This window comes from Pyxicephalus adspersus, chromosome 5 (assembly GCF_032062135.1).
Source record: "Pyxicephalus adspersus chromosome 5, UCB_Pads_2.0, whole genome shotgun sequence".
In the NCBI taxonomy this organism is placed as follows: Eukaryota; Metazoa; Chordata; class Amphibia; order Anura; family Pyxicephalidae; genus Pyxicephalus; species Pyxicephalus adspersus.
This window is the reverse complement of record NC_092862.1, coordinates 167,153-180,397: the sequence shown is the minus strand read 5'-3', so window position 1 is coordinate 180,397 and position 13,245 is coordinate 167,153. Positions and strand designations below refer to the sequence as shown.

Below are 13,245 nucleotides of genomic sequence, written 5' to 3'. Positions count from 1 at the left end.
AAGGGGGGGGACTTAAGCCATGTGTTTAGCTGCCTAAGCTCCCTCTGCCTTTCCTGTGTTGCCATGGCACAGGCAATATTCCAGGGATAAATCAGATTTCAAGAGGCAACAAACCCTTAAACTAAAGAATTGTTTGTGGATAAATCTGCATTGTGTGTAATGCTTGGCTCATTCTCTGCAGGTCCTGGGTTCTGATCTGGAAACCATTAAATCTTCATACAAACCTAATGGCGTCTCATCCAGCAGTGATTTTGCATTCAGGTCGGCACCGTGAGCAACAAGCAGCTCCACCAGCTGAATCTAGGAAGACAGAAACATAGAGATGAATCTGATTGTATGGCCGTCTGTGGGGGATAACTGTAGCCAGCAATCCTCACCTGTCCCCAGCATGCTGCAGCATGAAGCGCTTCCCACCCATCGCAATCCTTGGCATTCACTGCAGCTTTGTGCTCCAGCAGCAGCTCGGCAGCGTCCAGGTAACCATTGGCTGCCGCAATGTGCAACTGAAAAGACAAAAAACCCTCCAGTAAGTCGGCAAATAGTGATCCATAACCCACAGACAGGGAGACATCCATAACCCACAGACAGGGGGGAGATCCATACCCACAGACAGGGGGGAGATCCATACCCACAGACAGGGGGGAGATCCATAACCCACAGACAGGGAGACATCCATAACCCACAGACAGGGGGGAGATCCATAACCCACAGACAGAGGGGAGATCCATAACCCAGAGACAGGGGGGAGATCCATATTCCATAGACAGAGGGGAGATCCATAACCCACAGACAGGGGGGAGATCCATAACCCAAGGACAGGGGGGAGATCCATATTCCATAGACGGGGGGGAGATCTGTAACCCAAGGACCGGGGGGAGATCCATAACCCACAGACAGAGGGGAGATCCATAACCCACAGACAGGGAGACATCCATAACCCACAGACGGGGGAAGATCCATAACCCAGAGACAGGGGGGAGATCCATATTCCATAGACAGAGGGGAGATCCATAACCCACAGACAGGGGGGTGGCATCGTATGAACACATGATACAGAGGGGGCGTGGCATCATAGAGGACACATGATAGAGGGGGCATGGCATCAGAGGACAAATGTAACACAGGGGGGTGTGGCATCGTATGGACACATGATACAGAGGGGGCGTGGCATCGTAGAGGACAAATGTAACACAGGGGGTGTGGCATCGTATGAACACATGATACAGAGGGGGTGTGGCATCATAGAGGACAAATGTAACACTGGGGGTGTGGCATCGTATGGACACATGATACATAGGGGGCGTGCCATCATAGAGGGAGGAGATGTCTCTTTGGACAGATAACATGGGATGCTGGAAGGTGATTGGCTGAGAGGATTCCAAACTTTCACAACCTCCACTCACCAGACTGGTGCCAGACTCATCCTGAGCATTGACCTCTGACCCCGATTCCACCAGCTGCTGAATGTCGCTCATCATTTTCCTCTCTGTGGCGGCCCTGGACTCCTCGATCTTTTCCTGAGTGATACCTGATGAGCAGTAATAAAATGTGAGTGGAAGCCACATGTGTGGGGTACAGGGAGATAGACCTCTGAGTCACATAGCACTCAATGTCCACCTGGCACCCCTCATGGTTAGAACATGTGTGGTACAGGGAGATGGCGCTATACCCCCATCCCTCAGGGTATGATCAGTCACTGATTGGTGCACTCACCTTGCTCTGCCATGGCAGTCTCTATGTTGTCCAGTGTGACATCATCCTCACAGAGGTCATAGGGCATATTCCCATCAGAGTTCACAGCCAGAAGGTTGGCATTGCTGAGAAAGAAGGGATAGCGATATCTGAATTACCAGCTCCTCCATGCACCCACTGCTTCCCATGCAACCCCTGAGCTCCATGCACAAACTGCGCTCTTTGCAACCCCCACACCTTCCCCCCACTTACTGTTTGATGAGCAGTGACACAAGGTGGAGGTGCCCGCAGGTGGCAGCGGCATGGAGAGGGGTCCACAGTTCACTGTCGCTGGCATTCACATCGGCCCCGGCATCGATCAGCAGCCGGACAATTTCCTCAAAGTCATCGATACAACACTAGGAGGGAAAAAGGATCACATGTAAATGAGGGTCACACCCCGTTACAGGACTCGTATCCCCCCCATTTCTGCCATATTCACCTTATTTCTTATAAAACCCTCTGTGGTTGGCACAGTTGTGAGCCCCAGCAGCATTTTCCCCAGGGTAGGGGAACACTGCGCTCACTTACCTGATGCAGCGCTGTCAGGCCGTCCTCATTGCATAGGTTGGGGCTGAATCCATCCTGCAGCATCTGACGAACTGCAAGAAGAACCAAGAGGTCAGGCTGCATGGAGTGTGCAATTCATAAAGAGGACCTGTCATCATAGGAATGTCTCCTGCATCAGCATATTTACCCTCTTGCCTCCCCACACCCCCCACCCACCCCTAGGATGACAGTCTGTGGCTGCAAAGAGGAGATCGCCATCACTGATTGGCACAGATCACACACCAATCGCTTTCCTTGTACCATTAGATGGGGATCTCATAACAATCCTGGCAAAGTAAAATACCACACTGCTCAGATTCTGATTGGTCGATTATTTGCCCTTTACACACTGCAGGTGTAACGGCAGCCTATGCCCAGGAGGGGGCAAACAACATATATAATGAGGGGAGGTGGGGTATCGGTCCTCCAATGTGCTGCTGGGTTGGTGCGCAGTGTACCCGCCTGTGGTTGTCTTGGCTCCAGATGGCACAAAACTGTCTGCTCAGTAAACATCTTCCCTGGAGACGCCTTTAACCCCCAAAACACCAAACTCTGGGGTAACTACAAGGAGAAGGAGGCATGCTGGGGTACATCCCAGGAGCAAGGGGGCGCTTTGTGGAAAATGGGGCACTATAAAGAAAATCCGGCCATCCTAGGGCACCCGGGGGCAAAAAGGGAAAAGGGGTCCAATGATGCTCTATCCCATACTAACCTCCACATGAACCCCACAGCAGAGTAATGGGGTCTGTATGATACACACGAGCAGCCCCTAATGCCCCCCAGAGCCCCCAGCATACCCTGTGATGTGTGTAGGAGGGGGAGGGGCTGGTCACACTGGCATGCCAGGGGTTACGGATTTTCCTGGGCAGAGAAGGAAGCAGAATATTTCCTCTGAGCTGAATGAACACAGGATACCCCCCCACTTCCCTCCAGCCAGCGCCAAGAATGCAGGAATTCCTGTACAGAGCCGTCAGTGACACTACAACTCCCAGCAAGGCCCAACCCCACCCAACCAGAAGCCAGGAATATCACCCATTAACAGTGATTGGGGCAGTGATCATCCAATCAGATAAAGGGAAACACGGGGGCACATATTGGGGACATGGCGATGGTGAGGCCGAAGGGCAGTGTATGAGGGGGGGTCAGACCCCACACTGTACAGCCTATGGGGGGGGGGGTCAGACCCCACACTGTACAGCCTATGAGGGGGGTGAAATCTCCATGCTGGCCATGAATATCTCTCCCATAGGCCATGGGGTGGTGGGGGTCACGCTCACTATAATCCTATTATTCCTGGAAGGGTCATGTGACCTCTCCACATCCTAACAGGATTATCCATTTAACACTAAGCTGCCCGGACCGTCCGCAGGAACCAGGTGGGAGCAGCAGCCAATCACATTCCAGAGATCCCAGATATACAAATACTCAGCAGTTTACAGATAAGGGGGTAGATACTCTGGGGACAGGTGAATAATTGGGTGAATATGGTGCACACCGCTCACCTTCCTCTAAATCGTTGCGTGCGGCGGCCTCCAGGAAGGTGACATTTTGGGGGAAGAAGATTCGGTGGTCAGGTTTGCCCCCGGCTTTCTTGGCTTGGCCTTTGGCCTTCTTGCCGGATGCCTCCTTTTCGGCCTGCGCCCATTTCTTCAGCTGTTGGCCCCGCCTCTTCTGGGCGTGTCTCAGCCTCTCCTGAGTGCTCATCCGGCTGACCGCCGGCATCTCGGACAGCAGCTCCAAGTGGTCGGCCATGGTGGGGGGTCAGTGATAATGGAGGGTAATAGAGGTATGGGGGAGGGGTATCAGCATGGCATCCGACACCCCCAATCCAATTCTGTCATTACTCAGGATTCACCGGGCCCAAGAGCTAGCAATCAGTCCGGGGAGCGCTCCATGATGAAAGAAAGCTGCGGGCTGGCAAACAATCCCCCTCCCGGGGGTGAAAAAGGAAATCTTCCCAGTACTCAGACATTATCTACCCCTAGAGGGGGCAATAAACTGAAATGTGTGTGGGGAAAATGCAATCCACTTCACTTCACTGACACCCTCATACCCCGAGGCCACCTGCTGGAGAAAAGAAGGAGCGCAAATTAATACTATACAGGGGGACTCCTAATACCCCTCATACTCCCCCAGGGGGTGACTACTATACAGGGGGATCCTAATACCCCTCATACTACCCTGGGGGGGGGCCCCCCCCAACCCCCATACTTCCCCTGTGTGGTCGGTAGTGCTCAGTAGAGGGCGCTCTATCCGGGGGTCATTCACCTGTTGAAGTCACAAAATCCAGAAATTGCCCCACATCCTACCCCGTTAGTCCCACCCCTCTCCCCGGGTACTCACCAACTGCAGTACGGTGATAGAGGGGTTAAAATTGTCCGGCGATATCCCGGGAGAGTCCGTAGAGACCGATAGAGCGGCTTCCTGCCCCGCCTACTGCTGTACGCCCCTCCCACAGCAAGTCCTCAATTCTCCAGCCTTCCTTAGCCCCGCCCTCTGTTCAGTCTATGGGCATTGTTGTGGCTCCTCCCGCCACCGCCCTCTTTTCCATTTTCTTCCGCCCATCCTACATTGCCCCCCCCTCCTATTACGTTCCTTGGTGCTTTAAGATTAGTCCAGTGAGTTGTCACCGCCCCCAGGATGGGAAGACACGCCCTCCTCAATTTTTTTTTTTTTTTTGCCCATGACTCTCCGCCCTATGTCGGATTATTCTGTGTGTGTCCAATCATAGTGTATGACCAATCATCGATGTGCATGTAACAATGATCGGATGTGGTTGGACTGGAGGGATTTCTGTAGTTATATATTAAGGTGTGATGACATGTGATTCCAACTTACCCCAAATATAACCCACACAGAGATCCAACTCACCACATATATACCCTCTACACAGTGACCCAACTCACCCCATATATACCCCTTCAAAGAGATACAACTCACCCCATTTATACCCCTACACCGAGATCCAACTCAACCCCATATATATACCGCAACACAGAGATCCAACTTACCCCATATTTTCCACTACACAGGGATCCAACTCACCCCATATATACCACTTCACATAGATCCAATACACCCCAGATATACCCCTACACAGAGATACAACTCACCCCATATATACCCCAACAGAAAGACCCATCTCACCCCATATAAACCCCTACACAGAGATCCAACTCTCACCATATATACCGCAACACAGAGATACAACTCAACCCATATATACCCCAACAGAAAGATCCATCTCACCCCATATATACCCCTATACAGAGATTGAACTCACCACATATATACCGCTACACAGTGATCCAACTCACCCCTTATATACCCATACACCGAGATCCAACATACCCCAAATATACCCTACACAGAGATCCAACTCACCCCAAATAAATTCCTAAACAGAGATCCGACACACCCCTTATTTCACCCTACACAGAGATCAAACTCAACCCATATATACCCCTACACAGAGATCTAACTGACCCCATATAAATCCCCAAACAGAGATCCAACTCTCCCCATATATGCCCCTTCACAGAGATCAAACTCAACCCATATATACCTCTGCACTGAGATCCAACTCACCCCAAATATACCCTACACAGAGATCAAACTCACCCCATATATACCCTTACACAGAGATCCAACTCACCCCTTATATACCCCCACACAGAGATCTAAATCGCCCCATATATACCCCTACACAGAGATCCAACACACCCCATAGAAACCCCTATACAGATATCAAACTCCCCCCATATATACGCCTACAAAGAGACCAAGCTCACCCAGTTTGTACCGCTACACACAGACCAGTTTACCCCATTAATACCGCTACAAAGACACCCATCTCACCCCATACATACCACTACACGGAGATCCAACTCGTCCCATTAAAACCTCTACAGAGAGATCCAATTCACCTCGTATATACACCCTAAACAGAGACCTTACTCGCCCTATAATTTCCGCTAAACAGAGATCAAACTCACCCCATATATACTGCTACACAGAGATCCAACTCACCTTATATATACCCCTGCACAAGGATCAAACTTACCCCACTTACCCCCCGCCCTAAAAATTCCGCTACACAGAGACCCAACTCACCCCATATATACCCCTAGATAGAGATCCAACTTACCCCATATATACCCCTACACAGAGATCTCACTCACCCCATATATACCCCTACATAGAGATCCACCTCACCCCATATATACCCCTACACAGAGATCAAACTCACCCCATATATACTTCTACACAAAGATCCAACTCACCCTATATTTACAACTACAAAGAGATCCAACTCACCCCTTATATATCCCTACACAGAGATCAAAATTGCCCCATATATACCCCTACACAGGGATCAAACTAACCCTTTATATACCCCTACACAGAGATCCATCTCACCCTAAATATACCCCTATTCAGAGATCCAACTCACACCATATTGAAAGCATTACAATCCAACTCACTACATATATACCCCTACACCAAGATCAAACTCACCCCATATATACCTCTACACCGAGAACAAACTCACCCCATTATATACCCCTACACAGGGGTCCAACCAACCTTATTTATTCCCCTACACAGAGGTCCAACTCACCCCATATATACCCCTAAACCAAGATCCAACTCACCTTATATACGGCTAACAGAGATTGAACTCACCTCATATATAGCTCTACACGGAGATCCAACTAACCCTATATATACCCCTACCAGAGATCCAACAATCCCTATATATACCCCTTATCAGAGATCCAACTCACACCATATATACCCCTACACAGAGTTCCAACTCACACCATATATACCCATACACAAAGATCCAACTCACCCCATATATACCCCTACACAGAGATCTTACTTACCCCTTATAGACCCCCCACACAGAGATTCAACACACCAAATAAATACCTCACCAAAGAGATCCAACTCACCCCAAATATATCGCTACATAGAAATGTAACTCACCCCATATACATCGTGACAGTTTATAAATGGGGTGGATCTCTGTGTAGGGTTATATATGGGATGAGTTATATCTCCGTGTAGGGGTATAAATGGGGTGCATTGGATCTCCGTGTAGGGTATATATGGGGTGAGTTGGATCTCTGTATAGGGGTACATATGGGGTATATTGGATCTCTGTGTAGGGTATATATGCAAAAGAATCCTGATATGCAACAGCTCATACAATTTGTCGCTATAATTCTGGCAAACAGGGGCAATACAGGCGGGTGCCTGACTGCAAGAGCTTGCAATCTATGAATATGATAGGGGTATTAGAAGCGGGCAATAGAAGGAAGGGCCATAGACATCTTCCTGCAGCTATGTCCTGTAACAATCAGGCCACCACTAGCGGTAGCATGGTGGCTCAGTGGTTAGCACTCTCACTATCTTTGCAGCACTTCGTCCCAGGTTCAAACCTCAGGCAGGACACTATCTGCATGGAGTTTGCAGGTTTTCCCTATATGTTGGTTTCCTCACACATTCTGAAAACATGGAGTTAGGTTAATTGGCTTTCCCTCAAAAATTGTCCTTAAACTGTTTTAATGACATATGGACTTTGGTAGGGACATTAGATTGTGGGGTATGTTGGATATACAGTATACAGATGACCTCTAGTGGTCAGTGATCAGTAAAGCAGTATACAGGTCACCTCTATTGGTCAGTGATGGGTATGGCGGTATACAGATGACCTCTAGGGGTCATTTAAAGGTAAAGCAGTATACAGGTGACCTTTCGTAGTCAGTGGTGGGTAAAGCAGTATACATATGATCTCTAGTGGTCAGTGATAGGTTTAGCAATATACAGATGACCTCTGGTGGTCAGTGAAAGCTATAGCAGTATACAGATGTCTCCTCGTGTTCAGTGATAGGATTAGCAGTATACGTATGACCTCCAGTGGTCAGTGATGGGTACAGCAGTATACAGGTGACCTCAAGTGGTCAGTGATGGGTATAGCACTATACAGATGTCCTCTAGTGGTCAGTGAAAGGTAACGCAGTATACAGATGACCTCAGGTGGTCAGGGAAAGGTATAGCAGTATAAAGATGACCTCTAGTGGTCAGTGATGGGTATAGCAGAATACAGATGACCTCTAGTGGTCAGTGATGGGAAGAGCAGTATACTGATGACCTAGTGGTCAGTGATGGGTATAGCAGTATACAGATGACCTCCAGTGGTCAGTGATGGGTATAGCAGAATACAAATGACCGCAGTATACTGATGACCTAGTGGTCAGTGATGGGTATAGCAGTATACAGATGACCTCCAGTGGTCAGTGATGGGTATAGCAGAATACAAATGACCTCCGGCGCTCATTGAAGGGTGTAGCAGTATTCAGATGCACTCTAGTGGTCAGTGATGGGTATAGCAGTATACAGATGTCTCTCAGGGTTCAATGATGGGATTAGCAGTATACGGATGCCTCCAGTGGCCAGTGATGGGTATAGCAGTATACAGACGACCTCTAGTGGTCAGGGATGGGTAGAGCAGTATACAGGTGACCTCTAGTGGTCAGTGATGGGTAAAGCAGTATACAGATGACCTCTAGTGGTCAGTGAGAGGTATAGCAGTATAAAGATAACCTCTAGTGGTCAGTGATGGTTATTGCATTATACAGGTGAACTCTAGTGGTCATTGATGGGTATAGCAGTATACAGATACCCTCTAGTGGTCAAAGATGGGTATAGAAGAATACAGATGACCTCTAGTGGTCAGTGATGGGTAGAGTAGTATACTGATGACCTCTAGTGGTCAGTGATGGATATAGCAGAATACAGATGACCTCTAGTGGTCAGTGATGGATATAGCAGTATACGGACGACCTCTAGTGGTCAGTGATAGGTATAGCAGTATACAGATCCCCTTTAGTGGTCAGTGATGGGTGTAGCAGAATTTGGAAGACCTCTAGTGGTCAGTGAAAGGTATACCAGTGTGCTGATGACCTCCAGTGGTCATGTACCAGTGGTCAATGTACAGTACTGCGTAATATGTTGGCACTATATAAATCCTGTTTGTTATTATTATTAATAATAATAATAATAATAATATATAGAGAATTATACAGATGAACTCCAGTGGTCAGTGAAAGGTAAAGCAGTATAGAAATGATCTCTAGTGGTCAGTGATTGGTATAGCAGTATAAAGATGACCTCTAGTGGTCAGTCACAGGTATACCAGTATACAGATGACCTTCAGTGGTCAGTGAAAGGTAAAGCAGTATAGAGATGACCTCTAGTGATCAGTGGGAGGTACAGCAGTATACAGATGACCTTTAGTGGTCAATGAAAGGTAAAGCAGTATACACATGACCTCTAGTGGTCAGTCATGGGTATGGCAGTATACAGATGACCTCTAACGGTCAGTGATGGCTATAGCAGTATAGATATCCTCTAGTGGTCAATAATGGGTATAGCAGTATACAGATGACCTCCAGTGGTCAGTGATGGGTATAGCAGTATACAGGTGACCTGAAGTGGTCAGTGATGGGTATAGCAGTATACAGATGACCTCCAGTGGTCAGTGAAGGGTTTAGCAGTATACAGGTGACCTCTAGTGGTCATTGATGGCTATGGCAGAATACAGATGACCTCTAGTGGTTATTGATGGCTGAAGAAGTATACAGATGATCTTTAGTGGTCAGTGATTGGTACAGCAGTATACAGGCGACCTCTAGTGGTCAGTGATGAATATAGCAGTATACAGATGACCTCTAGTGGTCAGTAATGGGTGTAGCAGAATACAGATGAGCTCCAGTGGTCAGTTATGGGTATAGCACTATACAGATGACCTCTAGGTGTTATTGAAAGGTAAAGCAGTATACAGATGACCTCTAGTGGTCAGTGATGGCTGTAGAAATATACAGATTATCTTTAGTTGTCAGTGATGGGTATAACAGTATACAGACGACCTTTAGTGGTCAGTGATGGGTATAGCAGTATACAGATGACCTCTAGTGGTCAGTGAAAGGTATAGCAGTATACAGATGACCTCTATTGGTCATTGTTGGATATAGCAGTATACAAATGTCCTCTAGTCGTCAGTGATGGTTATAGCAGATTACAAATGATCTCTAGTGGTCATTGATGGGTATAGCAGTATACAGGTGACCTCTGGTGGTCAATGATGGGTATAGCAGTATACAGATGACCTCTAGTGGTCAGTGATGGGTATGGCAGTATACAGATGCCCTCTAGTTTTCAGTGATGGGTATAGCAGTATACAGGTGACCTCTAGTTTTCAGTGATGGGTATGGCAGTATATAGATTACCTCTAGTGGTCAGTGATGGGTATAGCAGTGTACAAAGACCTCTAGTGGTTAGCAATGAATAAAGCAGTGTACAGGTGATCTCTAGTGGTAAGTGATAGGTATAGCAATATATAGGTTGACTGGTGGTTTGTGTTTTATTTACTGTTATTTTATAGCAGTATGCTGATTTTCCTCAACTCTAGTGCTAAATATAGAAGTATATATATGACCTCTATAGGTTATGAATAGATAAAGTAGTATGTAGGAGACTTTAAGTGATCCTTGAAACATGCTACTATATATGACAGTATATCAGACATCATACTAGGAGTACCTACCTTATTCTAGACACTCACAAGGGTTCACAGTTTTATAGCCTGAATAACCTTTGTAAAAACAGATAATGAGAATCTACACAACCAAGGCTGCAGCTTTTCAAGGTTGCACATTTCTATTGATCTGTAGAGACACCAAGTTTCTGTGAACCTGATCTGACATCTCCTGGTTATACCAATTTGTTTCCAAATCCAGTTCTGTGGGGTTGAGGTTCCTGACTATAGTACACAATCCATTTCTTTGTGTGTTGGCCATCTCCAGTCTGGATGGTGATGATTGCAATGTACTATGTAAGTTGGTCACCCTCTCCTAGGATAGAGGGACATACATCATCCTATAAATGTGTGGCGATTGGCTCTTTAGAGGTCCATGTGTTCCTCATAGGTGGAAGGGGTCTCCAGGACCTCCAAACACCAGATCCATCTAGGACAGTGCAGACTCTACAAGACATAGTCCATGGTTCTGGGTTTGAACTGTGGTTTGTCCTACCAAGATTTTGTTACCATTTGATTGTGTAAAAGGAAAAGAAGTCTCCAAATTCCAATATGAAAGATAAAATGAGGGTTCAAATGGGTTCTGTTTAAGGTCTTAAAATGTTTAGGCTGTGTGGGGTCCCAGGGGACTGAAGACAAACATGAGCAGGGCCCTAATGGGGGTCATGGTCATCCTTAATGAAACACCTGGGATTGCAACTGGGTGTTTGCATATTCTGATAAATCCTGAAATAGTTGCTGCGTTCTTACAAGTGGTGAAAGCGATGAAATGGGTCAAACAATTTCTGACAGAAGACTTGGAGGCCCACCTAAACTCCATTTCCTGAAATGTGTTCATCATCCCAGAGGTTTACATATACAGGGCCCTTTATGGTTCTGGAATCATCCGTGCTGTGACCACTATTTACCTCAAGTAGTAGCAGCCATTGTTTTATGCCACCATGGCAGACCTTGTTATCTATACACTGAGTATTCCAGGATGGGCTCCGGTAGTCCTGATAGGGCCCATTCACATCCCACTGTGGTGCAATAATGCTGGTAAATCAATGTATTTTATGCCCCATTACCAATTACTTGAATGATTTGCCATAAGCTACCTACATTGATCATTGCTTACCATGCAACTGATCCAGAGGGACAATGGAGGGGATGCAATCCATTATTATTCAGGGTAAGTGCAGTGCATGCTGGGAAATCTGCCCTGGGTGGGGCTATAAACTAGATGAAGCCCTGAGGTGTCAGGTGAGAAATCCTGATCATCTGGAATGTTAGAGGGAAATACACATATAAAAGGATCTGCTGGTCTACAGAGCTGACACTCTATCTCCTCTCCGGCCACACACAAGAAGATTGGGTATCTGTTGAGTATCGGTACGTTGCGCACACTTCGGGTTTTTTCTTATTTTGGGAGTATTTTCTTTTTGTGAGATTGTAGACCAGTGAATTGATGACTGAATATTGATTGCATGGAATTGGAACAGTAGTACACTGGTGATGGTGGAGTACGTTACATTCTGTGCTGCAAGTTCTATTGTTCCAGAGGACTATTGAGAAGAGGCAATGGGTATTTGTAGTGCTCTGAGAACAACACTGCTCCTCCATAAATACAGTGCAATGAGTGTTGTCACTCCAGAACAGGAAGTGTCTTGCTGGCAGGATCAACAGAAAGAAAAAAAGCCTGGAAAAACAGAGAATTTGTATCACGCCAAAAGCAATCCTGTGATCAATCCTGGGTCTGTACCCCTGCTGTGACCATTGAGGGGCCCCCACTATCCCTGTGCTGAGTTTCTGGGTCTGTACCCCTGCTGTGACCATTATGAGGGGCCCCCACCATCCCTGTGCTGGGTTTGTACCCCTGCTTTGCCTATTATAAGGGGCTCCCACCATCCTAGTGCTAAGTCCCTGGGTCTGTACCCCTGATGTGCCCATTATGAGGGGCCCCCATCATCCCTGTGCTGGGTCTGTACATCTCCTGGGCCCATTATGAGGGGTCCCAAACATCCCTGTGCTGGGTCCCTGGGTCTGTACCCCTTCTGTGCCCAATATGAGGGGCTCCCATTATCCCTGTTCTGGGTCTGTACCCATTAAGAGGGGCTCCCACTATCCCTGTGCTAGGTCCCTGGGTCTGTACCCCTGGTGTGCCCATTATGAGGGGTCCCCACCATCTCTGTGCTGGGTCTGTACCCCTACTGTGCCCATTATGAAGGGTTCCCACCATCCCTGTGCTGGGTCCCTGGGTCTGTACCCATTAAGAGGGACTCCCACTATCCCTGTGCTAGGTCCCTGGGTCTGTACCCCTGGTGTGCCCATTATGAGGGGTCCCCACCATCTCTGTGCTGGGTCCCTGGGTCTGTACCCCT

The 13,245-nt window shown here is 47.5% G+C and overlaps 2 protein-coding genes across 3 annotated transcripts in view; one reads left to right on the top strand and one right to left on the bottom strand.

The window, feature by feature from the left end:
• Nucleotides 1-19: 19 nt before the first annotated feature.
• Nucleotides 20-4,750, bottom strand: PPP1R16A (protein phosphatase 1 regulatory subunit 16A). 2 transcript variants are annotated; one of them, XM_072410508.1, is made up of 8 exons: nt 4,624-4,750; nt 3,783-4,347; nt 2,263-2,333; nt 1,945-2,090; nt 1,714-1,817; nt 1,404-1,528; nt 378-503; nt 20-300 (listed from the first exon to the last, which is right to left on the bottom strand). In XM_072410508.1, the coding sequence occupies exons 2-8, from the start codon at nt 4,030-4,032 to the stop codon at nt 169-171; spliced, it is 954 nt and encodes a 317-aa protein (XP_072266609.1). In that variant the 5' UTR covers nt 4,033-4,347; nt 4,624-4,750; the 3' UTR covers nt 20-168. The 2 variants fall into 2 exon arrangements, with proteins under 2 accessions (XP_072266609.1, XP_072266610.1); XM_072410509.1 differs by having other exon boundaries at nt 3,783-4,344; nt 4,624-4,725.
• A 7,414-nt stretch (nt 4,751-12,164) lies between these two features.
• Nucleotides 12,165-13,245, top strand: part of FOXH1 (forkhead box H1) — a 6,546-nt gene continuing 5,465 nt past the window's right edge. Inside the window, exon 1 of the mRNA XM_072413253.1 lies at nt 12,165-12,256. The gene's annotated coding sequence lies outside the window, so the exon portion shown is untranslated. The remainder of the gene's footprint in view (nt 12,257-13,245) is intronic.

Coding starts and splice junctions, on each gene's coding strand:
- PPP1R16A (XM_072410508.1), bottom strand. CDS start 4,032: ATGGCCGACCACTTGGAGCTGCTGTCCGAGATGCCGGCGGTCAGCCGG. Junction 2,091..2,262: donor GCCTGACAGCGCTGCATCAG/GTAAGTGAGCGC, acceptor TTTCCCTCCTAG/TGTTGTATCGATGACTTTGA. Junction 504..1,403: donor ATGAGTCTGGCACCAGTCTG/GTGAGTGGAGGT, acceptor TTGTCTTTTCAG/TTGCACATTGCGGCAGCCAA.